At 48.3% G+C, this 26,734-nt stretch overlaps 1 protein-coding gene across 4 annotated transcripts in view; it reads left to right on the forward strand.

Moving 5' to 3' along the window:
* Nucleotides 1,990-26,734, forward strand: part of HVCN1 (hydrogen voltage gated channel 1) — a 31,843-nt gene continuing 7,098 nt past the window's right edge. The window contains exons 1-6 of one of the 4 annotated variants that reach the window (XM_018061261.1): nucleotides 1,990-2,106; nucleotides 2,664-2,746; nucleotides 7,610-7,649; nucleotides 7,960-8,040; nucleotides 21,912-22,196; nucleotides 26,516-26,620. In XM_018061261.1, the coding sequence (XP_017916750.1) occupies nucleotides 21,951-22,196; nucleotides 26,516-26,620 (351 nt within the window). In that variant the 5' untranslated portion in view covers nucleotides 1,990-2,106; nucleotides 2,664-2,746; nucleotides 7,610-7,649; nucleotides 7,960-8,040; nucleotides 21,912-21,950. Of the gene's footprint in view, nucleotides 2,107-2,264; nucleotides 2,629-2,663; nucleotides 2,747-7,609; nucleotides 7,650-7,959; nucleotides 8,041-21,911; nucleotides 22,197-26,515; nucleotides 26,621-26,734 lie in introns of those variants that run through there. The other 3 variants (XM_005691440.3, XM_018061258.1, XM_018061260.1) reach the window with 3 other exon arrangements.

Genomic DNA, 26,734 nt, shown 5'->3' on the forward strand with positions numbered 1-26,734 from the left:
TCATGTTCCCCATCCTATCGCATTAGCTGGGATCTTCAGTACAATGCTGATTAGAAGCAGCGATGATGGACAGCCGTACTGTATTATGCTCAATACTCATGTGTTAATTTATGCTATTGCATAATTGGACTTCCCTGGTGGCTCAGACGGTGAAGACTCTGCCTGCAATTCGGGAGACCTGGTTTACATAATGGGATGTAAAACACCTGCTACATGCCAGACTCTCTGCTAAAGATGGTAACACAGTTGAGATCTTCTCCTCTCCAGTGAGAAGACCAAGTAGTCGAGGGATTCCAGTGAAGATAGCAGTATTGAGAACATTACTAAATCCTCCATATTTGCTCAGGATCCTGATTCCTTAAAAAAGTACGGGAATAGGTCCCTGCTGGTGGCCCCAGCCTCCAGGACATAGGTCAGGTTAGCAGCTGCAGGCTTTTCCAGCGTGGATCAACAAAGCAACACGTGATAACAGTAATGAGTGGAGCCTCCAGCAGGGGTCAGCCAGAGGGTCCAGCCAGGGGCAGCATTTGATCCTGGCCTTGGTGGGGCCTGTCTGTTCTGCCTCAAAACGGTAGTCAGGACTAGTTGTTGAAGCCAACAAAAAGAGGATTGCAGCTTTGAGGTGGGAGGCACCTTAACCTGTTCCCTCGCCCTCTTCCCTTCCCCGGCCCTCAGGGAGTGAAGACAGGCGAGGGCTGGGAAGTACAGTCCCCACACCCTCTCCACTCGGTCTAGCTGGCCCTGGGGGTGGGAAGGGAGTTTCTAATAAAATATAAAGTGGAAGTTTAGTATGGGCCAGACTACGCCCCAGGCACCAGGATGGCTCTCCTGTAGTAACAAAATGTAACTGAGAAGTCAGATCAGATTGAGCTGTTTTAAGAAAGCCTGCTCCCCGCAGGAGACAGGATTGGGAAGAGCAGAATCAACAGAGGCTACTGGAAAGAGTATCTCTGTGCTAGGCAGCACACTGAATCCTCAGAACCTGTACAGATGCTACCTTACATGGCAAAAGGACTTTGTAGACGTGATTAAGTCAAAGATCTTGAGAATATTGATTGTTCAGGTGGGCCCAGTATAATCACAAAGGTCCTTTCAAGAGGGAGGGAAAGGGTCGGATGTAGAGGAGAGATGTGATGATGAAAGCAGAGGTCAGGGTGATTAGCCAGCAGTCGAGGAATGCAAAGAAGCTGGAAAGGGCAAGGAATGGATCCCGCCCCAAACCCAGCTCAAGTTTTCAAAAGAAATACAACACAGCCCTGCCAACACCTTGACCGGCCTGGACCTCTGACCTCCAGTGCTTTGCTGTTGTGTTATTTTTGTGTTATGTTAAGCCACTAGGTTTGTGGTAACTTGTTACAGTGGCCACAGAAACCTAGTAACAGTACAATTCCAGGGAGTTGTGACTGCCCCACCACCACCACCACCTCTACCAACTAAACCAGGAGCAGGAGACGTGTAGAAGAGATGCCTTCAGGTCTTGGATGTTTGGGACTGGTGATACTTTGGGGGAAGATGGAGGCTAACAGAGTAACTGAGACCAGTGCGAACCATCCCAGAAAGGTCTGGACAGAGTCCTGGGGAAGCCTGGGAGAGGGAGGGCCCGCAGGGGAGGAATGGTGCAGCTGAGCCAGGGGCAAGGGTGCGCTCAGCCTCGAGGCCAGAAGGCTCCTCCCTCTTGTCAATACCAGCACCCCCTCTTCACCTCCAGCCTCATCCACTCCGCTAGTCCAGGGGCTTTCTGACAGCTTATAAATTGGCCACCCGCTTAGGGCATTCTGCCCACCTTCCACCCCCTGCCTACAGATACTGTGCAGGGGACACTCAGCTCACGCTTAAGTAATCAGGAATTGGGGAGAGGGATTGGAGGGAGCGAACCGCAGCCAGCCGGGCTTCACCGAGTGGGTGTTGGGGAGGGTGTGGACCCGCGGGCAATACATCCCTGTCAGAGGAAGGAAGTGGCTCCCTACTCCTGCCCCTCCCCTTAGGGTCTCCGAGGCCAGGATTCTCGAGATTCGCGATTGGCTCCCACGGACGGGACCTTTGTCCGTCTGCGGGATTGCAGGCGGCCCAGGCCAGGCTCGGGCCTGAGGAGCGGGAGGGGGCCAGGTAGGGGGAGGCCAGAGACCAGCGGGGAAACTGACAGACAGGCAAGAACGAGGGCAAGGGGGCTGAGAGCCGGGCCGGAGCTCCCCGCCGGTCGCGGACTGAGTTAGAGGGCGGGCAGCAGGAGGGGGCGGGAGGAAGAAGCGGGCGGGGCGGCCCTGCAGACACCGAGCTCGCAGTTGCTGCGGTGGCTACGGGCAGGCTGGGCGCAGAGTAAGTGCTCCGGGGCTGGCCCGGGGCGCGTGGCCCTTTTTCGAGCCCTCCCAGCCCGAGCCGAGCCTGCTGGAGACCCCCCGCGGGATCCCAAGGGTCCCCGGTTGCCCGCGGTTCTGGCGTTTCCCAGCTCAGGGCAACGCGGGCGGGCAGTGCTAACCCAGGGCCCCCCTGTAGAGGGGAAGGACAGGAAACAACGCGTGCACCTCACTTTGAAAACGAGGGTGTGGACGAAAGCTACCCTTTTGTATGGAGTGATTCCCTGGGCCAGGTGCCTTCACTTCCTCACAGGCCATGAAGCAGCAGCAACAGGTGAGCTAGGTACCATCCTTGTCTCCCTCTTACAGGTGAAGATACCAAGACTCAAGGAGGCCAAGCCACTCGCCAGGGGGTTACACCGCCCGCAGAGGCAGAGCCGGAACTCACCCAGGTCGGTGTGAACACCTAAGTTCTCTTACTCATCAGACCTGCCCTGCCTGGGTCCTACACCCTTGGGAGATGGCAGGGAGAGACCAGTGCTGGGAATAGGGGAAGAGGCCAGGGTGAGCCTACCTGCTCATCACTGCAAAAAGAACTTTGTTGACAGCAAATCCTTCACCTGGGTAGGGGGCGCCAAGGAATAAGAACAGTGCTTTGGGGCCAGGTTAAACTCCAGAACAGAGAGGAGGCATGGTGCAGCCCCCTGGTCTAGAAACTCCCAGGCCTGTGCCAGCACCCACGCTGGGCACAGGGCTCTTTGCAGGTTTAGTGATGGGACTTTGATTTTCCATGCCTCAGTTTCCTTGTCTTTTTCCTTTGCTTATCCTTGACCTCGGGATTAAGCTTGGTACCTGCCCTGGAGCCTTGTTGAGGAGACTATGTGAGATGGTTGGTGTGAAGGCCTAGCCCAGTGCTTGACTCAGGCTAGGCCCCGTCTGCACCCGTCTCTGCCCATCTGAGAACACTTCTCTGTCCTTCAACCTCAAGTCGCTCAGAGCTGTCTGAGATCTGCAGTATTTTCGGCAACCCCACCAGCAGCTGAAAGCTTCTTGAGTAAGACCAAGGCTGGAGGGCCGCGACACCTTCCTCTCTGACTTAGGAAGGAAAGGCCAGCAGGGACAGGATTTTGAAAATCTTCAGGCTGAGGCTTGCACAATTCCAGAACTGCCCTGTAGCTCCTCAGCCCCAGTTTAGCTAGAAGGAGGAAGGCCTAGGGTATTCTTATTCCAAAACCTGCTCTTTTCTTAATCCCCCCCATCTTGGCTAGCCGCAGGTCCTACGCCTCAGCGTATTGTGAATCTGGTCACTCCTCTGCATCCCCACCTTGACCCACAGACCCTCAGTACTGTCTTCTGAAATCTCGGCACAGCCGGGCCTTGAGTGATTCCTAACTCTTCTCCTCCCATGCTCATTCCTCTGCTCACTGCAGCCATACTGGAGTCCTCTTCCTTCCTTGGACATACAAAAAGCTCTCTCAGGGTCTGTGCACAGGCCCTTCCTTCTCCCGGTGATACTCATCCCTTCCATCTTCTTGTGACGTATTTCCTTGCAATTCAGAGACCACCATGAAAGTCACCTACTTGGAAGCCTTGCCTGCCCACCCCAACCTGCAGGAGCCACTCTTTGCCTGCCCTTTGTTGCATTACTGTTCTTCCTTCCAAGCGATGTTTTCTTGCTTATATGTTTCTAGGCTAAAATGTCAGTCTACCAGGGCCCAGACTTTTTCTTGTCTCTTCACTTTGGATTCCCCAGAAGCCGGGGCCATGCTTTGCACTGAGTTGTTTAGTTGCTAAGTCGTGTCTGACTCTTTGTGACCCCATGGACTGTAGCCCGCCAGAGTCCTCTGTCCGTGGATTTCTCCAGGCAAGAATACTGGAGTGGGTTGCCATTCCTTTCTATAGGGGATCTTCCTGACCCAGGGATCAAACCTGTGTCTCCTGCATTGGCAGGCGGATTCTTTACCACTGAGCCACCCGGAAAGCCCCTTGCACTGAGTAAAAGTTCTGATAACTTTGTACAATTGCAGGCAGTGTGTGCAACCATTACAGTTCTGCTTCTCATTGCTTAACAGCCTTCTTTCTACATTTCTACACAAACCTCAGAATTGTCATTCCTCCCACTGCCTTCTTCAGCTTTTCCCTACTATGGGACCTAGCCGCTATTTCCAGGTTCTAGCCATTATCCAACTTTGCTTAAAACAGTGTGATCCAAATTGCACTTTTTTTTTTCTTGCTTTCAAATTTTATTTTAACTTTATTTTATATTGGAGTATAGCCAGTTAACAATGTTGTGATAATTTCAGGTTCAAATGATTTTTGAGTCACAGTCACCAAACTGGTGTGTTCCAGTTAAGGGCCATCCTAAAGGCATACATCACTTATTACCAGGTGGCTGTTTAGAAAAATTATCCCCAGCATCGTGTGCAAGTTTCCCTACAGTCCCTTGAGCATGGGGCTTTTTTTTTTCTCGTTTTTATTTTGTCTAGTATAATGGGGAGGTCATGGCACGTTTAAATTTTCCATTGCTTGAATGAGTGAATCTGGGTGTTTTTCTGTGCATGTGCTAGTTCTGTTTCCTGTCCTGTGGAGGAAGGAAATCTCCAGGGTACCTGAATTTTTCCCTTCACCTTCACTTGTGGTGGTGGTTCCACTTGAGCCCCATCTCTTGAGAGCAGGGTGAGGGCCCCCAGGGGCTGGAACAGGAACACACCCAGGTGAGCTGTGCTGGTTGCAGAGGCTGCTCTGCCAGTCAACCAGCAAGAAACTGAGAGTCCCTTGTGCCCTGAGCACGCTACCGTGGGGAGAGAAATAACTCTTTTTTATTTTACTTTTTTAAGTCTTTGTGATTTTTTTCAAAATTTTAATATTTTTTAAGTTATAAAAGTAGTATATGACATATAGGCGCTTCCCTGGTGGCTCAGATGGTAAAGAATCCACCTTCCAATGCTGGAGACCAGGGTTTGATCCCTGGGTTGGGAAGATCCCTCGGAGAAGAAAGTGGCAACCCACTCCAGTATTCTTGCCTGGAGAAACCCATGGACAGAGGAGCCTGGTGGGCTACAGTCCATGGGGTTGCAAAGAGTCAGACACTACTGAGTGACACAACGTATAAGGTTATTCATTGAAACACTGGGGCAGCAAAAGATTGGGAAACAATCTAAATGTTGGTTGCTAGTGGGAACTACACACACTCCCTCAGGGGAATCCCGCGCAGTCAGCTAAAGGCTGCATTTGCTCTAGAATATCCTGCGAAAGTCTCTGGCTCACTGTGTTAGTCTCCTGTGGCCACTGTAACAAAGGGTCAAAAATCTGATGGCTTAAAAGAACAGCAATTTATTATCTTACAGTTCTAGGGGTCTCTCGCCCCAAATCAGTCACGGTATGGCGAGATCAAGGTCTTGGCAGAGCTCTGTTGCTTCTGGAGGCTCCTAGAGGGGAATCTGTTTCCTTGCCTTTACCAACTTCTAGAGGCTGTGCTTATTTATTTTAAAATTTTTTGATTGGAAAGCTTTGCACTGTTAGTTTGCAGTGTTCGTGTCTGCTGTACAGCAACACCAATCAGCTATGTGTATACACCTACCCACCAATTTCACTCTCCTAGGTCATCACAGAGCCCCGAACTGAGCTCCCTGTGCTACACAGCGGCTTCCCACAAGCTATCAATTATATCTTATTTTCTTTTTTACTCATAACCACGTTCCCTCAATCTTCAACACAGCATAACATCAAATCTGACTCCAGTCCCTGCTTCTGTCATCACGTCTCCTCTTCTTCTGGTTCGCTCACTCTACTTGTGAAGACCCTTCTGATCACACTGGGTCCACCTGGATAATGCCCCATCTTGACGTCCTTCATCTCCTCACACTCACAGAGTTCTTTTGCCATGTAAATGGGCACATTCACAGGTTCTGGGAATTTGGACTGGGCATCTTTGGGCAGGGCATCTTTCAGCCTCCCACACCCTAAAGGGAAATAAGCAAGATTCAGAGCAGTGTGAGAGCTCACATTTAAAGGGAAAAAATAAATAAATAAGACTGTGCTTGGGAAGACATAGAATACCTCCAAGGGCTACATGGGAAACTGCTAGGAGAGGATGTTTCTGGGAAGATCAGGAATAGAAAGACTTATCATAGTATATCTTTTTGTGTCTAATTTTTTACTGTATATGTCACCTACATTAAAAATAAGCTTTAAGAAGCCACACATAGTCATTGTAAAATTTCAGACCTTTCAGAAAGAAGCCAAGAGAGAGAAAATACCCACCATACCCTCAAATCTCCAGCAGTAACCACTGTGAAGAATTCGGCTCTATCCTGAACAGATTTTTTTTTAATGCATATATCATCTTTTCACATGGATGGGATCATATTATGCTATAAAGTGATGGGAGACTTGTTACATTCCTCACACTTTCCTCATCCACCTATGGACATTTAACAGTACCGGATATACCATAGTTGTACCGTGACTGACTTGACCAGACCCTCAGTGGTGAACGTTTAGTTAGATTCCTTGCTGCTTTCCTGAGCAGCCTCAACACTAACACGTCTGCCTGGTTCCTAATTGGAGTGAGATGCACATCAAGTTAAATTTTTTAAAAATTAAGTTTTAAAGTGAGCAGTGTCATTTAATACATTCCTGATGTAGTACACCTACCACCTCCATCAAGTTCCAGAATATTCTCGTCACCTCAAAGGGAAACCATGTCCCCATTAGGCAGTCACTCTCCTGGCCCCCTCTCCCCCAGTTCTGGGCCACCACCAGTCTGCCTTCTGTCTGTATAGATTTGCATGTTCTGGATATTACACATCAGTGGAACCATGTAATGTGTGACATTTTGTGTCTGGCTTCTTAACATAATGTTTTAGAGGTTCATTCACGTTGTAGCATGTGTCAGTACTTCATATCTTCTTTTTTATTAAGATATAATTGACATACAATGTTAATTTCAGGTGTACAACATAATGATTCTGTAATTTGTATGTATTGCAAAAGTACTTCATTTCTTTTTATGGCTGGATAACATTCCGTTATATAGATATAACATCTTTTACTTATCCATACATATGATAATGGGCATGGATTGTTTCCATCTTGTGGCTGTGAATATTTGTGTGCATGTATTTGAGTGCCTGTTTTCAGTTCTTTGGGTATATATGGTCATCCTTCTACATATGGCTTGAACTTTACTATTTACTGTTTTCAAACACTATTAAGCAAGTTAAAAATAATTTGTAAGAAAGTGTTGGAAAGCACATAGTAAGGCAAATGCTGGCAGGATGACAGATCTGGACAAATGTTTTCTTATTTTCCAGATCCTGAGAAGACAGGAAAATGGCCACGTGGAATGAAAAGGTAAATTAATTCAGGTGGGCTAGCAGAGTTAATGGAGCTCCCAGCCTTGAGAAGATAATTGTTTGATGTTTCTAACAGGATGGAGGGAAAACACGTGTTCAGGGTGCTTGCACCATACCAAAGTGTTTAAAGTCAGAGGTGAAAGCTACGGGAGGAACCTCAAGATAGCCTCAAAATCAGAAACAGACTGTTCAAAGCCCAGCTCTGCATTTTAATAGCCCTCTATCCTTTGGTCACGCCCTTTACTTCCCTGAGCCTCCAGTTTCCTTATCTGGAAAATGGAACCAAGTTACCACCCTTGCTCCTGAAGGCTCGTCCAGAGAAGCTGAGGAGACCATCGCTAGGCTGATACTGAGCTCATCAGGACTCCTCCTGCCCACTTATTTTACAGGTAGGGACACTTGGGAACAGAGAAGGAAAGCTACTTGCTCAAGATCACACAGGAAGTAGCAGAAATGGGCTTCCAACCTAGCCTGATGGCAAAGCGAATGCTCTGCCTCCTGTATTGTGTGGCTGTCCAGAGGAGGGCTAATAAATTCTGTCCTTGATATCTGGGGCGCAGGCTTGCTGGATTTGAAGAGACATTGGTTGTGAAGGGTAGGGCAAGGTGGAAAGGAGATGTTGGCTTCCATTTCAGCTGTTCTCTTGGAGTTTCTAGGGGCCTGGCTGGGTGGAGTTGTCAGGGCAGCACCAGAGGCTCAGGGTAGCAGCAGAGTAATGGGGCAGAGGACCATGGGACAATGGTGATGATCTTGCATTTTGTCAAATCAGTGGCCCCTTTAATTGTAAGAGTCTTTCTGATTTAAAGCTGTTTACAGTGTGGGAGGGGGAAGTGACCAATGGCCCTTACAACATGCTACCAATTCTGATTTCAGAAATGTTGAAATAAGGGGAAAATGTCCGTCTTTGCATTAATGAAATTCGGTGGCATTTCCAGTAGAGGATGACAATCGCCCTCCGTATTGTTGTGGCAATTCCTGATAAGATACCGTAGGCTTAGTGCCTGCCACCCAGTAACAGGCGCTCCTTGAGTTCCCGCTATGATTACTACTCACAGAAAGGCAAATGGAACGGTTTCCTTCGTTTATCGCTCCCTACTAAGCAAAACAAAAAAAGCAAGCGGAAATTCTCAGTGATGGTTATGCTGTGGTGAAACTGGCTCACTGCTGCATCTCACGAGGGGCTGGATCAACCCACACAACTGCTGGAAAAAACTTGACTGGGTGTATCAGGAGTCATGAAAATGGTCATAATCAAACCTGGTCATCTCACTTACGGGAAAGGAAGCAACCCACAGAAAGGCAAAAGTATCATTTACAGCACAGTTTAGAAACGTATGTGTTTCTTAGTCCATAAGATGCCCTTGACTGTAAATGCACCGTTATTTCATGTGCTATGAAGAAAAAAAGGGCCCGCCTGTTAACTGTGATCTAATGTGACAGAGCACTGACATTGGGCAGTTGGAGGACAGATTTCAGAAATGTTAACATGTGTAAAAATGTGGCCTTTGAATTGGTGATTAAGATGCTGAAAATGAAAAATCAGAAAATACAATAATGAGAGCACTGTCTTCTGTGGTTAAAAAAACCTTGGCCGTTAAAAAGGCATAAGTCTGATGCACATAAGTAGTAAGGGGAAAAAAGATACAAAGTTGTGTGCAGCCTTGGATTATAATTGTAAAAGATAAGAGAGTGAGATGGATAGATAGGTAGATGATAAATTTGGTGTGTTGGAATTATGAATTTGTCTTTCCTCATGTTTTCACAATAGTAATACTAAAAGAAACAGATGTGGAGTGACAGTCTGCTCATTAGGGTGAATGACAGCAGGTAAAATTTAGGGGTCTGGATGGGTCAGGAGGTCTGGCTGCAGGGACAGGGCACAGGAGTGGGGGTGAAGACATGAAACATCAGGGCAGGCAGCGTGTTGGAATGCACAACTAGGGATACACCTCAGGGGAGCCCTGGGAGTGGGAGCCTCTCTTTCATCTCACAGAGGCCAAAGCAAGGGGTGGTCCCAGCTGCATTGTTGGGCAGCTAGAGAGGATTGGCAATGGCAACCCACTCCAGTACTGTTGCCTGGAAAATCCCGTGGACCGAGGGGCCTGGTGGGCTGCAGTCCTTCGGGTCACTGAGTCGGACACGACTGAGCGACTTCACGTTCACTTTTCACTTTCATGCATTGGAGAAGGAAATGGCAACCCACTCCAGTGTTCTTGCCTGGAGAATCCCGGGGACAGGCGACCCTGGTGGGCTGCCATCTCTGGGGTCGCACAGAGTCGGACACGACTGAAGCGACTTAGCAGCAGCAGCAGGGAAGATTGGACCAGGGCCACTTGTAGCAAATAAGCCTCTTACTGGTTCTAAAACACATTCCTTTTAATAATTTACCCCAGTGAAGTTAATTATGTTTTAAAAAAATTGTTTTAATAGGATTGCATTTAGGAGCTATTTAATCATCCAGCCCCCTTTAGCTTTAGGGAGCAAAATAGCTCTGTTGTAGGAGAAATGGGTGGGGTTTTTAGCCACTGTTCACTCCTGATCTGCTGTAGGCGGCTCTAATCAGAGGGGCCCTCAACAGGCTCTGGACACCTGCCCTCCTGAGAGGCCCTCCCTGCCCCTGCCCACCTCTCTGAGCCTCCCTTTTCCCTTTTTTGTAAAATGGGAACAGTGAGGATCAAACAAGATAGTGCCTGGAGAGCATGTAGCAGTGTGCAGTCCTAATACACAGGAGCTGCTGACACCGTCATGAGGATCAAGTGGGTTTTGGGCCATCAGCTGACCCAGTCTTCAGCTCAGTCACCTGGCACCAGCCACATTGGGCAACTTGGTTGCCGGGTGTGCTTAGAAATCCTTGTGGCCCTTTGGCACCTTTCTCATAAGGTGTTTGGAGGTACCAGGTTCATTCATGATGCTGGTTCTTGACCTTGACTGCACAATGGAGATCCCAACCACCCAGGCCACTCTCAGGCCGACTGAATCACAGTCTTGGGGCCTGGGAGCCAAGCACTGGGGTTTTTTTGTTTTTAAATCATCCAAGTAGTTCCAGTGTGCAGCAGATCTGAGAGCCATTGGTTAAACTGCAGCTGCACTGGCCTCCTTCCAAGGACTGAGCCACAGTGAGGCAAGAAAGAGGGGCACCCTGAACTCTTGTTTATCTTGTCTTTTCCACAGCTGAAGCATCACTAAGATGCTGGGGGATGGGGTGGCCCAGATGATTCAGTCATACTGATGATAGGTCCTAATTTCTAGCTGGGTAACTATATATTTTTACTTCTATGCTTTCATTTCTTTCTATGCTTTCAAAACACAAATAGCAGCCTGACTTATGCTTCCCAGTTAACATGGCCAAATCACAGACTTGGGGCAGGACTGCCAGCTTTCCAACAGCTATCCTCTCCCTCCTCCAGGGAAACAGACAAAATATGTCCTACGGTACCCATGTGTTTCAGACTCAACCCATTGGTGATTCCTGAAATCCGTTAATGGGCTTCAGTCAGCCTCTTAAGAAATAGAACAAAGTGGAGAACTTTAAGTCTCTCACATATTAACTTTAATGTTGATTATAGAATGTATATATGTTAGCGTGTCCTAAGTGGCAGGGTATAAAATGTGTTTCTTATTGAGTAACACCGGGCTGAACTCCCGACTCAGTGTTGGCCTTCTTCACCAGCTGAGTCCAGAGCACGTTCAGAGGGGTCATGGAGGAGGGAGGGGATTCTGGGCCAGGCAGCCTGGCTTGGAATCTGAGCTCTGCATCTCACTGGCTGTGTGAGCTGGGGTAGGTTGCTTGGCCTCTCTGTTCTCAGTCTCCACACCTGTAAATGAAGAGGATTCCGTCTCCGCCTCATAGAGTTGTTGCTGTATGTTGCCACGGGCTTCTGCACAGAGCTCAGAAAATGGCAGGTGCTTTGGCGATAGTTTCAGTCTCTGCAGTTTGCACTACCTTAAATATTAACTCCCACATTGCCTCCCCAGCCTCATGATTGTTTTGCCAGGTCAACAGACTCTTCCATCAAGGCAGGAGTGATTCTGACCCACAGGGGATGGGGAAGAAAGTTGGAGAATGCATCTCTGGAGGCACCGGGGCTGCTGGTCAGGCTTCTCAGTCTGCAAGCAGCACCCACCCCCCACAATCTAGTCAGCCGTCATGGTGGTTATTTTCATGAACCTCAAACTTCCTCCCCACCCTAGAGAAGGAAAAGCTGCTACGCTTATTTAAAGACTTCCCTGATTTTAAAAATAGGCATTCCTCAGAACACAAATCCCTGGGGACTAGGGGGTTGGGAGGTGGTGGTAAGAGAACGTGAGCTGCTGGGGTGCAGGAGTCCCCCAGGAGGAGAGATTTGCTCGAGAGATTCGTTCCACCCTCCAGGTATGTTTGGTGGGAACCTGCAGTCTTCCAGGCATGAGGGCTGTGGAGAATGTAGCGTAAGCAGGAGCCCAGCCACCCAGGCCCCTAAGGAGGAGCTGGGGGAGGAAGCAGACTCCATTATACAAATGGGTGCATCCGTCTCTATTGCGGGAGGTGTGGGCCATGCATGAGTGCACCAGGGAAGGTACATGGTCAGCCTCCTGGAGCTTGGGTGCTTAAGAGAGACCTCCTGCAGGACACAAAGAAAAATGATAAGATGGCATTCCTGACAGAAAATCACACGTGCAAAGGGCCTGTGGTTGAAGGAACCTATTGACTACGGAGGGCTAATGGAGACCATGTGGCCAGACCAGAGACCGGAAACAGGTGAGATCAGATAAGCAGCCAGAGGTCACAGCCTGTGCAATGGCTGTAGGTCTCTGGAAGGCACTTTGGTCTTTTTTTTTTTTTTTTTTTTTTTCGCTCCTTACCATGCCACACAACTTGTGGGATCTTAGTTCCCTGACCAGGGATTGAACCCTGGGCCCTTAGCAGTGAAAGCAGAGAGTCCTGACCATTGGGATATCAGGGAGTTCCCTGTATCTTTAAGATCAGTGGGAATCCCAAGGAGAGTTTCAAATGAGGGAGTACCGTTGGGCCCCAAGATCGCTCCAGGTTCAGTGATTCAGTGGGAGGCCTCATAGGACTCAGCACACAGTTCCACTCATGGCTAAGATTTTTACAAAGGAAAAGGAAAAAGGTACATGAGGTGAAGTCCAGAGGAGATCAGACACAAGCTTGCAGATTCCTCTCCCATGGGAGTCACATAGGCCTTGCTTAATTCCTCCAGCAGGAAGCTGTGACGACTCACGTGAAATGTTATCTGCTGGGAGAGCTTGTTAAGAGACTCAGCACTCGAGGTTTTTATTTGAGAGGTGGTCACATGGGTTCCTTCTAAACTCCAGAAGTTCCAGACTACCCTGAGGAAAGCAGGTATTCAACATAAACCGCAATGTCGTCTACAGAAACAGTCCGGGCACAGTGAGCTGTTCTCACCAGAGGAGAACCCTCCCGAGATACAAGTTCCCAGATTCCAGCCAGGGGCCAGGCAGACTTTCCTAAGGCCACAGCCCCAGGCCTTTTCTGCACAGGGAGACAGGATTGTTTCAAGGAGTGCTTTCAGGCTGTTGACAAGAGTGTGAAAGCGATAGGGAGAACAGTGAGGGGCTGATACATCTTCCAAGTAAAATGTGCAGGCTGAGGCAGGGAGGTGCCCCAGCAGCGAGGCTGAGGCAGAAGATGAGAAGTAGGTGATGGATTCAAGGATTATTTAGATGCTAAAATGCACAGGGCTTTGTGATTAGGTGAGCTTTGTGGGAGAGGGAAGGAAGGCAGGGATCGGGACAGCATCTCTGACCCTGCCTGGGTGGGTGTTAAGACCCTTGGACCCAGAAGGTAAGAGATGCAAGGCCATTGGCTGTCCACTGGGTGGCGGTGATTGCCATGTGGCAAGTCCTTATTTTCCCCTACTGACGGAGGAACGCTTGCATCTCAGAACCTTGATTCCACTTCTTTCGATATCATCGTTCTTGTTGCTTTAAAAATCAGCCCTTCTGGCATGTTTTCCTCTCATTGACAGAGCGTCTCAGAAAGAACAAAGCTAGTAGAATTGAGTTCATGTGTCAGCTTTACTACTTATGTTTGTTTTCAAAAACTGTACACAGACAAGTTCTCAGTATAAGCAATTAAAACAACAAACAGGTAGATATTAGGTTGAACCACATAACTGTCCGTTTCTACCAGTTTTGATCTGCAAAAATGGTAATTTTTAAAGAAGTCTTGTTTCAGTAGTTTTCTTGAATTATATCTTGAACCATTCTGTTCCATCATTTTGGTTCTCTTATTTAGGAATGCCAGTTACGTATATATTGGATTTGTGTGTGTGTGTGTATTTTTAAAAAATTCTTCCTCCCTTTTCCCCTCACCCAAATACTTCATTCTCTGCAGGTTAGATCTGACTCCAAAAATGGCTATTTCTTATTGTTAAATCTAACAGGGAAAAAAAAAAAGTTTCTCTTCACCTTCCAACCCAGTCCTAATCCCTTTTGCTTCACAGAAGTAACGATTTGGTTTGGGTTGTTGATTTTGTTTTTAACAAACATGGAATTATACACTGTGGTCTGGTTAGAGTTAGTACTATGCCGATTTTCACTTGACCGTAGTTGAGAGAGACATTTCTGTGTCAGTCCCTGCAGCCACACTGACGTAGGGCATTCTTAACAGCTGTGTTGTATTCCATAGTGTGGGTCTGTCACAGCATATTTAACCGTGGACCTTAAGGTTGTAACAGGACTGCAGTGAGTACATGTGTGACTGTCTTTGTGCTTGTGCGTGAGTCCCTTGTGTCAGGTCAAACAATATGGACATTTAAAGTTTTGTAGAAACTAGTTTAATGCTGATCCTTCCTTTGCTCCCACACCTGGCACATTGGGGAGACTCAAATATCCTTTGAAAAGATGAAAGAAACTGCCTCATCGCCCTCCTAAGAAGGACGTACCCATTTCCATGCCCACCAGGTGGTGCAGAGACATGCCTTCCTTCCTCCACCCCTGTCACCCTGCTACAGCAGGCGACTCTGGGCAGTAGATCTCTCCTCCCTGAGCCTCAGTTTCCCCTTCTGTAGAATGGAGAGGCTGCCTCTCCCTGCCCAGCCAATTTCTCACGACTGTCAGCATCCAGTGAGAGCAAGAGGAGATGGAGGTGGCCGATATGCCGCAAGCAAAGAGAAATAAGCTTCTTCCAAGTGGTTTTGTTGACCTCCAAAGGAGCCTGCTTCATCCCAGGGGTGTGGGACCGGTGTGTGGCCCATGAATATAAAGGGGGAGAGAGAGCACTTGATCTGTGGCACCCTTGAGCTGACTCAAGTACACCCGCTCTGTCTTAGCTTCCTGGGGTTGCCATAACAAATGACCACAAACCAGATGGCTTAAAAAAACAAATTTATTCTCTCAGTCCTCAAGGTCAGAGTTCTAAAATCAGGGGCTTGGCCAGCTCAGTTCCTCTGGAGGCTCAGAGGGAGGGTCGGCTCCATTTCTCCTAGCTTCTGGTGCGAGCGTGCTAAGTTGCTTCAGTCGTGTCCGACTCTGCAACCCTATGGACTGTAGCCCACCAGGCTCCTCTGTCCATGGGATTCTCCAGGCAAGAGTACTGGAGTGGGTTGCCATGCCCTCCTCCAGGGGCCTTCCTGACCCAGGGATTGAACCCGAGTCTCCTAGTCTCCTGCATCGGCAGGCAGGCTCTTTACCACTAGCGCCACCCAGGAAGCGTAGCTTCTGGTGGTTTCTGGCACTCCTTGGTCTCCAGATGCGTCGCTCCAGTCTCTGCCTCCATCCTCCCATGGCCTTCTCCTCCAAGTGTTCCCTCCTTTTCTTTTCTTTTAAATATTTATTTATTTATTTGCCTGTGCCGAGTCTTAGTTGCAGCATGTCACTCTCTAGTTGCAGCATATGGGGTCCAGTTCCCCAACCAGGGATCAGACGTGGGCCCGCTACATTGGGAGTGCAGAGTCTTAGCCACTGGACCACCAGGGAAGTCCCCCCTCTTTTTCTTATAAGGACACCAGTCACTGGATTAAGGTCCATCCTAAATCCAGCATGGTTTTATGTCAAGATTTTTTTTTTTTTACTGCACTGTGCACTTTGTGGGATCTTAGTTCCCTGACCAATGATTGAAGCCCAGGCACTTGGCCATGAGAGCCAGGGGTCCTAACCACTGGGACCTCCAGGGAATTCCCAGCAAGATCTTGACATCTGCAAAGGCTTGTATTCTAAGCAAGGTGACATTCTGAGGTTTCAGGTAGACATGGATTTGGGACAGCTGCGTTTCAACCCACTGCACCCTCCTAGCCAGCAGATGTCTGGTCACAGCCTGCCTGGCCTTTTCTCAGCCGTGTCTTGTAACATGGGGGCCTCCGGGTGATACAGCCCAGCCCAAGGGCAAGTCCTGGTTCTGCCGTTTTCTGAGTGTGTGACTTTGGACATATCACCTTTTTCACCCAGACCCAAAATGATGACTTTGACCTCAGAGAGTTGTTAGGAATTAAAATGAAATAGTGCATTTAAGGAACTTACCAGTGTGCTGTTATAACAAATTATAAACAATCAGCAATAATAGATGTTGCTGCTCTTGTGTCTTGTTTGGAGGTGGGAGTGTTGATTAATGAGGCTTCCCAGGTGACATTATTGGTAAAAAAAAAAACTCATTTGCCAGTGCAGGAGACATAAGAGATGTGGGTTGGATTCCTGGATCAGAAGCATCCCCTGGAGGTGGGCATGGCAACCCACTCCAGTATTCTTGCCTGGAGAATACCATGGACAGAGGAACCTGGCAGACTGCAGTCTATAGGGTCACAAAGAGTCAGACCACAGCTGAAGTGATTTAGCATGCATGCACACACGTGTTTATTAATAAGCAAATGAAGTCCCCAAAAGTAGGCTCTGAGAGGGAATGGGGAAATGGGGACTTAGCAGACATTTGGCCCTGGGAATCAGCAGTCAGATGAGTTTCTTAAAAAGTACCTATTTCAGTGATTGCTGGATGACCATGAAATAGGGACTTTCCCCCTCCTACAGATGACAGCTTCAGAGTCTGAAAAATAGACATTCACAAGAACACTTTCTTCCACATCAATTGTAGATCTGTTTTTTTGTTTGTTTGTTTGTCCTCCTCTCTCCCAGGTAGTAATTTTTCTGGTATAATACCTGTCATGTCTAAACGAGAAGTAGGCAATTACCTTTGATGGGTAGCTCCTGCGGTTTTGTTGTTAAATCGTTTATTAAATATTGAGCCCCTCCCTGTGACTGAGGGAGGAACAACATCTGCCCTCCCGGGGTTCACAGACTAGTGCCGGAGACAACCTTGAGATGTCACAGTGTTCGTTAGTGGCTTGATGGGGAAGTAGAGGAAGGACCCTCACCCAACATGTGGCAGTTAAGGAAGTCCTCCCAAGGGAGGTAAAATTGATTCTATAAAATGTGAAAAAGAACTAGGGTGAGGCAGAGGGTGGGTATTCCAGGCAGGGTGTAGGGGGGTGGCTTGCAGGTCATGTGAAGTTCTGGAAGCAAGAGAGTGGTTTATTCCAGAACCACAGTGCGTTTAGTGTAACTGGAGTGTGGTGGAGGCTGGGGAAGGGACCAAGAGAGCTTTGACCTGGTCCTGAAGGCAGCAGCTGGCAGGGGGTGAGGGTGGAGGGACTGAAAGTAATGGGAAGCAGGGGAGGGAGATAGGCAAGGGCGGGGACGCAGCCAGCCCAGCATTGGAGAAAGGTGACCTGGCCACCACTGGGTGGAGAAAGGGTCAGAGGTGAGAGGCCAAATCAGGAGGTTGGTGCAAGTGTCCCCAAAAGAGGTGAGGGGGTAGGAGAGAGAAGAAGACAAGGTGCAGCAGAAATGGTGTTCAGGAGGTTAGATCGACAGGCCTGATGGAGAGAGTGATCTTTAGCTGTGGACTTGAGCGGCGGGGCGGATGTGACTCCATGACCTAGGCCATTGTGGAAGCAGAAGTGAATTTGGGGGGAAAGAAAAAAAATTAGTTCAGTTTGGATCACAGCAGACTAACGACTTGGCAGGATATCAGACGGCAGACTGGAGACTGATTGGCACCTGAGCAGCCTTGAGAACACAGATGTGCAGAGACCACCAAAGAGGGGAATCGCCCTGTACCAGGGCAAGCTCAGGGTCGGGGATCGAGGACTTGCGGTGGCGTGGGGGCAGGGACACGGTACAGGAAGAGCAGCCAGAGATGGGAGAAAAATCATGAGGAGGCAAGATTGTCAAACAGAAAGTCCACACTGTGAGAGGATACAGCCCAGTCCAGGTGGGAACCACAGTTGTGGGCTTTGATACTGAAAAGTGACCCCAGAGAGAGCAGGGCCAGAATATACTGGGACGGCAAGGGGTAATGCAGGAGCAGTGGGGACAGTTCAGGGCCAGGGACTCCACTGGTCTAGATTCTCCAGATTGCACATGATAGAAGCAACTAAATCTAGCTTCAGCCAGAAAAGGAATCTTTCAGTCCATGTGACTAAACACATGGGGCTGCAGAGGCAGACCGTTTGGGCCCAGTAACCAGTGAACCGAGATATCCACAGGTGATGAAGAAGTCGAGGGAGTGGAGGTGAGAGTGTCTGTTATTGAGGAATAATAATACCAGCGGGTGCTTACAGAGGGTCTGCTCCTGGCCAGGCACTAAGGCTGGTGGTCCCCACAACTCACTGAGTCAGTCCTTCCATCTGCCTGGGCAAGGTGGGGGGTAGGCGGGTGCTGAGAGCTGAGAGTCCAGGGTGGGTGGTGAAGTTGCCGAGGCTCACAATGTTTTCATGATCTTTGTCTTTTCTGGAACTTTGCTGCTTCTGGCATGACGGATTTTTGACTTAAAACTAGAGTTGTCTTCTGCTCTGCTGGGTGCCATATTTTCATTCCAAATTACTGAAAGTTGCTTCGTTATTAGATGCAAAGTTTCAAAAAAAGTTTTCTGTATAAAATATGAATGTGGTTTTTGTAGCACACCCTGAGGTCCCACCATGATGAGAATTAGTGCAAGAGGTTTCTATCTGTCAGATGAAGTGTTTTGGTGGAGGGGATCATGGCCACTCACCACCCAGAAAGATTCAGGTTGGCTGTGGGCCTGGTCCTTGGCCAACCTTGAGAGCCCAGCAATTGGAGGCACCAGGGCCTTCCACCAACAGGCACTTGATGAGCTTCTGCTCTAGGTCAGGTATCACGTGGTACTCTGGGGACTCAGAATCTTGGACCTGTATGTTTGTATTTTTCCATTAAGTCTGGAGATTTTTTCCAGGTGTTATTTCTCCAAATATTTTCCCTCTCTTCTCCTTTTGGTACTCCAGGGACATGTATATCAGGAACTTAATGTCCCTGAAGCTCTGTTCTTTTTTTTTTTTAGCCCTAGCCTCTTTTCTCTTCTTGCTTCCACTGGATAGTTTCAGTTTTTTATCTTTAAGTTCCCTGATCTTCTCTTCTGCAGCATCTAATCAGCTATTAAGCCCATCCAGTGATTTTTCATTTCATGTATGTGTTTTTCAATTCTAGAGTATCCATTTGGATTTTTTATAGTTTCCTTTTTTCTTTTGAGATTCTCCATTTGTTCCCTCATTAAGTTCATGTTTTCCTTGAAATCCTTGAACATATTTATAATTAACTATTTTCAAATCTTTGTTGGCCAATTTCATTATCTCCATCCCTTTTGAGCTGATAAGCTGATGTTTTATTGGTTTATGACCACGTTTTCCTGCTTATTTATCTGTCTGGTAATTTTTTATTATATGTTGGACATGATGAATGTTGTTGAGAGTATTTTGCTGTCTTCTTCAATAGAGTACTGAGTTTTGTTTCAAGAGGCAGTTAATTTACTTAGAGATAAGCATGGTCTTTTAAAAAGCCTTATTTTTAAGCTTAGTTGGGACAGGTCTAAGGTAGCCCTGACTGGAGGGCTAGATTAGGTCTATATATAAGGCATGGCTTTTCTGGAATTTCTAGTGAATACTCAAGAGTATTCAAGAAGATCTCTCTACTCTTGCTGTTTGGAACTCACAGATCTCCCAACCCAGACCTATGTAACTCTCTGGTAGTTATTCAGCTCACAGTTCCATGAGTTTTTTTATGTTTTGTTTTTTCCTGAAAGTTACATTTTGCCCTGTTTCATGGAGTCTTGCTCTGCACATGTGACGTTTAGGACTCAGCCTAAGTCCAATATTTAGAGTGTTTTCTCTCTGCACTGCTTCCTTTTCTCTGGTACCTTGTCATGCAAATTCCTGAGGAAGTAAAGTTCAATAACCCTGAACTATAATCTTTGTCTCCACAGTCCAAAAAGTACCTCCAGGCAGAAGGCTAGAGTGACTGTGGGGCTCATCTTATTTGTTTCTCTTCTTTCAAGGATCACAGTAAATTTCATACATTTTACCCAGTTTTAGAGTTAAATTTTATCTAGTCTTATGGCAGGTACTCTAACTGGTATAGTTACTTTTATGGCAGTTGCTCTAACTGGTATAGTTGTTTATACCAGTTACTGTGTCATTGGTCAGAAGCAGAAATGTCATTCTTTTGTATATTTATGCTCACATTTTCACACATTCCAAAAACAATACATGGTAGTATTTGGTAGCCATTGAGGTAGCAGGAAACTCAGAAAGTGGGATTGGAGAAGCCAATGAAGGATGTTTTTTGAAGAAAGGGAGTGATCTTTCTGTGTTCAGTACTGCTGAGGGGGTACACATGGATGTCATCAGTGATACACAGAGACATGGTTCATTCATTTTAACTGCTGTATAAAATTCCATCACGTGAATAGAGAAAACTCACTTCTCTATCTCCTACCATTTAGGTGAACATTTGCAGTGAACGTTCTTGAACATGTCACTGATTTGAGTACATGTGGGCGAGTTTCTCTTTGAAACCTATCTAGGGGTGGGATTACTAGATCATTAACTAGTATAATTTCAACTTGACAAAACAGTACCAGATTGCTTGGAAAAATAGTGGTGCCAGTGTCTGTTCCTACCTTCAGGGTTCGAGAGACCCCCATTGCTTTACATATTCACTGTTTGCTATTGGAGATTTTAAAATTCTTGCCAATCTAAGGAATGAAAAGGTGTGTGATTGTTACTTCAATTCACCTTTTCCTAAATATTAGTGAAGTTGATTGAGTGTCTTGGCTATCTGGGTTTCCTCTCACGTGACCTGACAGGTAATATCCATTAACTAGTTTTCCATGGAGTTGTCTTTTTTGGGTAAGATTTCTTTCTATATTCTGGATACTAAAATCTTTGTCTATTAAATGCATTGCAAATATTTACTCCCAGTCTGTGATGTGTCTTACTTTGTACAGGTGAGAAACAAACATTTTGAGCTTTCCTGAGTCAGGTCTGTTGATTTATTTTGTGTTTTTTGTCTTATTTAACCAATCCTTCACAGTACTGAGGTCATAAAGATACTTGTCTGTATTTTGTTTTTAGACTTTTAAATGCATTTATATAGGTTAATACAAATGAAATTTATTCTCTGTGTGGCATGAGGTAGGATTTTTTTCCCCCTTGTTGGAAAAGACAAATGTCCTAACCTTGCCAGTGTTTTCTCACTGATCTGGACTGGCATTGCCATCACATCCAGGTTCTCACAGTGAGCTGGGTCTGTTTGGGGCTCTCTTTTCCTGTTATTCTGATCATATTGCCTCTTCTCTTAGCCATACCTGAAAGTTTTCATTATTGAACTTTAGAAAACGTTTGATGTCTGGGAGGGTAAGTTGGGTAAAGGAGTGGGAATCTTATTTGCTTTTTCACTTTGAAGTCATCGGTCTTTTAAACAACTGTCTATAATTATTCAAAACAGCCCTGGCTGAACTTAGGAAAAATCCACTTGCTGCCCAGACCTTTCTAGGACCGATCAGTGGCGAGGGTGGCTTCGCTTTTGTATGAAACTCTGGGCACTTTTACTTCTGCCTTTGCCCTCCCCCTGTCCTGCCAACTCTCACCTCTGGGTTTTTAGGTTGTGATGTCTCTGCGCCAGGGGCTGCTATTGGGTCTTCCGGTATTTACATGCGGGCCTGCGGTGGGTGTTTTGCGACTGGGCGGCAGTACCTCTCCTGTTGGTTACTGCCAACCAGACCAGTGGCAGGCCTGACGGAGTCTGGGGTTTCCTGTTGCCTCACCGGTGCTGAGACCCTGGATTGCAAAAATAAATGCACGAAAAACCACTGTGACCTCACGGTCTGCACTCGCAGGGTGCTCTGAGCGCCGGACCGTCTTCACCCCGGGGCCCGGCCTAGCGGGGGCTCTGCTCCCCCGGAGACTGACGGACAGGCTGCCTGAGCACTCGCTGTCTGTCCCCCTTTCTTCAGGCAGTCACCCGCAGGGCCAGGGTGGCTCCCGCCGAGAGGATGAGCAAATTCTTGAAACACTTCACCGTCGTCGGGGACGACTACCACGCCTGGAACATCAACTACAAGAAGTGGGAGAATGAGGAGGAGGAGGAGGAGGAAGAGCAGCCGCCGCCCACTGCCGCCTCAGCCTCGGCCGAGGAGGGCAGAGCCACTGACCCCACCCCGGCCCCGGCCCCTGTGCCCAGGCCCCGCCTAGACTTCAGGACCACTTTGAGGAAGCTCTTCAGCGCCCACAGGTTTCAGGTAGGTGGGCAGAGGCCCAAAATGCCTTGGGTGGGGCAGAAACATCAGCCCCAAGTCACGAGGTCAGGTAGGGGCCCATCTCTGTCACCAGTTCCTTCACCCCGCAGATGCCTACCCAGCACGGATCCTGTGCAGGGCAGGTCCCCTGATGTCAGGGGCAGAGTAAGTCCTAATCCAAAAGTCAATTAAAAATTCATCACCTGATGAATCCATTAAACAAAAGTGCTCCATCCCTACTCAGCTGCAGAGAGGAATGGAGCATTGACGTGTGCTGTAGTGTGGATGCCCCTTGACAACACAATCCTAAGTGGAAGAAGCCGACACAGAAGGCCACGTGTCTCGCAATTCCATTCACGTGCAATGTCTCGAATGCATACATCCGCAGAGACAGCAGAGTAGAGGGAATGGAGGGGGGAGTGACCGCTCAGTGGATGTAGTTTCCGGTTGAGATAACGAAAATGTTCTAGAACTAGATACAGTAATGGTTGAACAACCTTGTGAATGTACTTAAGGCCTGTGAACTTTATGCCAACTGTAAAGGAGTGAAAATGTTAAGTTTTGCAATGTTAAATGTTAAGTTATGCAAAATTTACCCCCTACACACACAAAGGAAATGAAAGGATAAATTGGGGGGTGGGCGCAGTCTCTACTTTTCTGAAGTGATGCTGAAAATATCTGCCTGGCGTAACCAACCCACCACCAATCTCTAGGTGTGGTTATGGGGAGACCCTGAGAGGGAGACACAGGCTTCAAAGAGTAGCAGAAGGAATAGGACTTCCTACAGGGTTCAGGGTCAGTCCCAACGTGAGTGGAGTCTGGCCAGCCCTGTCTGAACCCCATCCCGCCACCCCAGCGTGGGTGAGCAGGTGTCTGGAAGCATGTTCTGAGACCCAGCAGAAAGCGGGAGGCTCCTTGTCAGCCCAGTCTGTCAGTTCCCAGAATGGAACTCTTTGAGGGCCCCTGCTGCAGGTTACCCCCCTTCAGCCATGATAACCCAGCTCCTCCCTGGAGCTGGTGCCCCTTCTGAAAGTAGAGAGAAGCAGCCCTTGCCTCTCCCATCACTGACTTTGTTCCAGAGTAAAAGAGAAGGAATTATTTTGGTCTTTTTTTTTTTTTCCCACTCTTGTGTGACTTACAAAGCAGGCAACCAAGCACTCCTGGCAGCTCAGCACTTTCCTCTGTAGCTCTGACAGAAGAGGAAACGTGGTATTATGTTGTTGGGGTTGAAATCCCAAACCCTCAATTTCAGGAGCAGAAGGAAGGAGCCAGCTTCCTCCCAGCTGCAAGAGGAGCCCTGGGGAGGTCCCCCCTCTCCTGACTGGGCCCCCCAGGCCACGTGGCTCTGGGGAAAAGCATAGGAGAGGTGTTTATTCATTCACTCAACAGTCACTTTTTAGCTTCTGCTATGCACCAGGGTCACGGCGGTGAGCGTAGTGGACACATCCCTGCCCTCACTTGCAGAGGATGGATGCTCCGTGGAGAGATGGGCATTCCAGAAATCAGACAGATGCTGGATACAAGTGGAGGGAAGCCCTCGTCAGGGAAACAGAGGGGGGTGGCTCTGAGAGATCCTCGGGGTTGGGGAGACCCGATCGAGGATGTGAGGCAGAGCAGGTGATACTTCACCTGACACCACGAGGCTGGGCAGGAGTGAGGTCTCTGGATGGGAAGGGAGGTGCTTCCCAGGCAGAGGGGCCGTGTTTGCAAAGGGCCTGAGGGAGGAAAGAGTCTTCAGCATTGCAGGAATTGAGAAGGGTCCATGAGCCTTGTGCGTATCCAGTAGTGGGAACGGAGGCTCTGGAAGTCCACCCACCAGCAGTGGGCAGCCATCAGAGTCCAAGTGTGCGGTGGGGAGGCAGCGACATGAGCAGTTTGGAGAGGAGCCCAGAGTGGAAGCAGGGAGGCTACCTCGGGGTAGGGAGTAAGGATTCAAGGGTTTGATCTCTGCAGATAGAATCCGCATGCAAGAAGATTCTGGAATCCCCTCTCTTGGGTGCAGTTTCCACCTGTTCCCATGGTTTGAGGTGACCAAGGTGACATGATATATAGTTGACTGTTGTCACTTCTCACAGGATGGCACAACTAACCAAAGGAGAGAACTTGGGGTGAGTCAGGCCTCTGTGGTAGGCACAGACAGGCAGGGGAGCATGGCCAGGAAGGCCGGGAGGAGCCTCACTTTTATCACCTGCTGACCGTGGCCAGGCCGTCTGCTGAGCGCACCTCACACTTTATCTCACTCGATGCTGCCATTGTCAGTCGGGGTGGAAAATGCAGCAAAGTCCCATCTCCCCCGGCAGGACACTGAAGCTTGTTAGAGTTAACGCCAAGGCACAGCAGAGCTGAGAGCTGTACCCAAGGTCCAGGCTAACAGGGGAGCCGGCTCAGGACTGGCTGCCCCACAGCCCGCTACACCCTGCACCTCTGGGTGCTGCTGCTAGGGATGGCTGTCTTCCAGTGAGGATTTGGAATTAACCCACTTCCCTGAGTTCTCAGCCTTTTCACTTGTGATGTGGGTCCCCTCAGAACTTGTCCTGCCTTGTGAACTGGTGGATTCAGAGCCTTAGGGGTCAGTTCATAGAGTCCGGGGTTGGGACCCAGGCACTGTAGTTTTGTGACCTTGGGTCTGTCTCTCGAACACTTTTTAAACCTGAGGTGAAATTAAAATTAATTAAATAATTTTATGATCAAATTAATCATTGCAAAGTGGATAATTCAGTAGCATTTATTTAGTACATTCATGATGTTGTGCAGCCATCACCACTATCTAGTTCCAGAACACTTCCATCACCCCCAAAGAGACCCAGTACCCAGTAACCCCCAGTCCCCAACAAACCCTAATCTACCTTCTGCCTGTACCGAGCATTTCATGTAAATGGAACCCTACCATGTATGCGATCTTTTGTGTTTGGCTTCTCTCACTTGGCATCATGCTTTCTAGGTTCATCCACACTGTAGCGTCCGTCAGTGCTTCATTCCTTTTTACGGCTGAGTATCCAGTCTGTTTTTAGTATCTCTGTGCCTTGCTTCTAGACTAGATAAGCTCTTAGATCCCTTTACCTCCAACATGAAACCAAAGAGGGAGGGAGGGAGGGAGGAAAGAAGGAAAGATGCTGTCTGAGGCTTGAGTCTTCATTAAGCTACTGAATTCGGATTTGTGTGAATATCTCATTACAGAGCACTTTGCCATACAATTTTCAGCAGTAAACCATGTCATCAAATACTTTAATTAGTGACATAATTGTTACAGGTCAAAATGGTAAAAAAAAAAAAAAGTTTAATAGTCCATTCTTTATAGGCCTGAACTGGTTCAATTGCGACCTGAAACTGCAGAAACTGCCAAGATAACGGCAGACTAATTCTCAGAGGTCAAGATCTATCTGCCTGACAGTGTAAGAGGCAAGGCCCCCGGGGAAGTAAGTGACAGTCCAGTATGTTCAGGGGAAGAAAGAGGTCACACAAGTGTCAAGGGAAAGAAGAGGAGCCCCCAACCCTGGGGTTCCTCCTGTTGCTGCCACTTCCACCACTCCCACCTCATCCCTGTGGTCTTCCCAGAGGCCATCACCTCCACCTCCACCTTCACTATCCGATTCACCATCATCACTGCCTCCGTCACCATGACCACCCGCACCGCCATCGGTGAGACCACCCACTCACTTCACCCTGGTCCCCCCTCCCTCAGCTCCCCGCTCCAGCAGGTCACAAATCCCATGAGACTGTCTTTCCCTCAGCAGCTCCTCTGTTTCCCAGGACACCCAGAACTCCCTGCCCCCTCCCCCACAGTGAGCACATGGGGTTGGGGTGGGCACCTCAGGTCTCCAGTCTGAAGCTGTTTGACAGGCACAGTGGACGTCACCCTAACCCAGCTGCCTGGAGGAGGCGTCCCTAGGGATCCTCCCACAGCTTGGGTCTCTGAGGTTGGATGTTTTATTTATTGAGCCCTGGCAAGAGCAATTCCCAGAACTAGAAACACAAAAGCTTTTAAAAAAATTACTACTCATTTTTTGCCATCTAGGCATTAGCAGTTTGGTTCAAGAGATACTGAGAAGCAGTGAACTTCCAAGTTAAGAGAAAGACCAGTGGTGACCGAGGTTCAGTCAGTGAGCTGCACGGAGGCTTTAGGAGGACAGGCACGGCCCCGGGCTAGAAGGACGGGCTCCTGTGAGAGGAGCCAGCCCCCAGCAGGCCTCCTGTGAGGTGCTGGAGCTGCTGTGGGCAACTGGCCTCCCATCCTTGACCTCCAGGTGTTAACAGCCCTTAGAGATGGAAGGAAGGTCCCTGTTTAGGTCTCATGGTTTCTTGCTTCTTGCGTTGGCCCACAGGTTATCATCATCTGCCTGGTCGTCCTGGACGCCCTCCTGGTGCTTGCCGAGCTTGTTCTGGACCTGAGGATCATCCAGCCCGACAAGAATAACTATGCCCCCAGGGTAGTGTGTCCACAGCCCTTTAACATGGTTCACTCTCGTTACCTGCACTGAGGCTGGGCGGAGGGGGCAGCACCCACAGAGAATCAACCAGGGCTTCTCTGAGAGTAGTTTGAT

The sequence above is a fragment of the Capra hircus genome, chromosome 17 (genome assembly GCF_001704415.2).
Source record: "Capra hircus breed San Clemente chromosome 17, ASM170441v1, whole genome shotgun sequence".
In the NCBI taxonomy this organism is placed as follows: Eukaryota; Metazoa; Chordata; class Mammalia; order Artiodactyla; family Bovidae; genus Capra; species Capra hircus.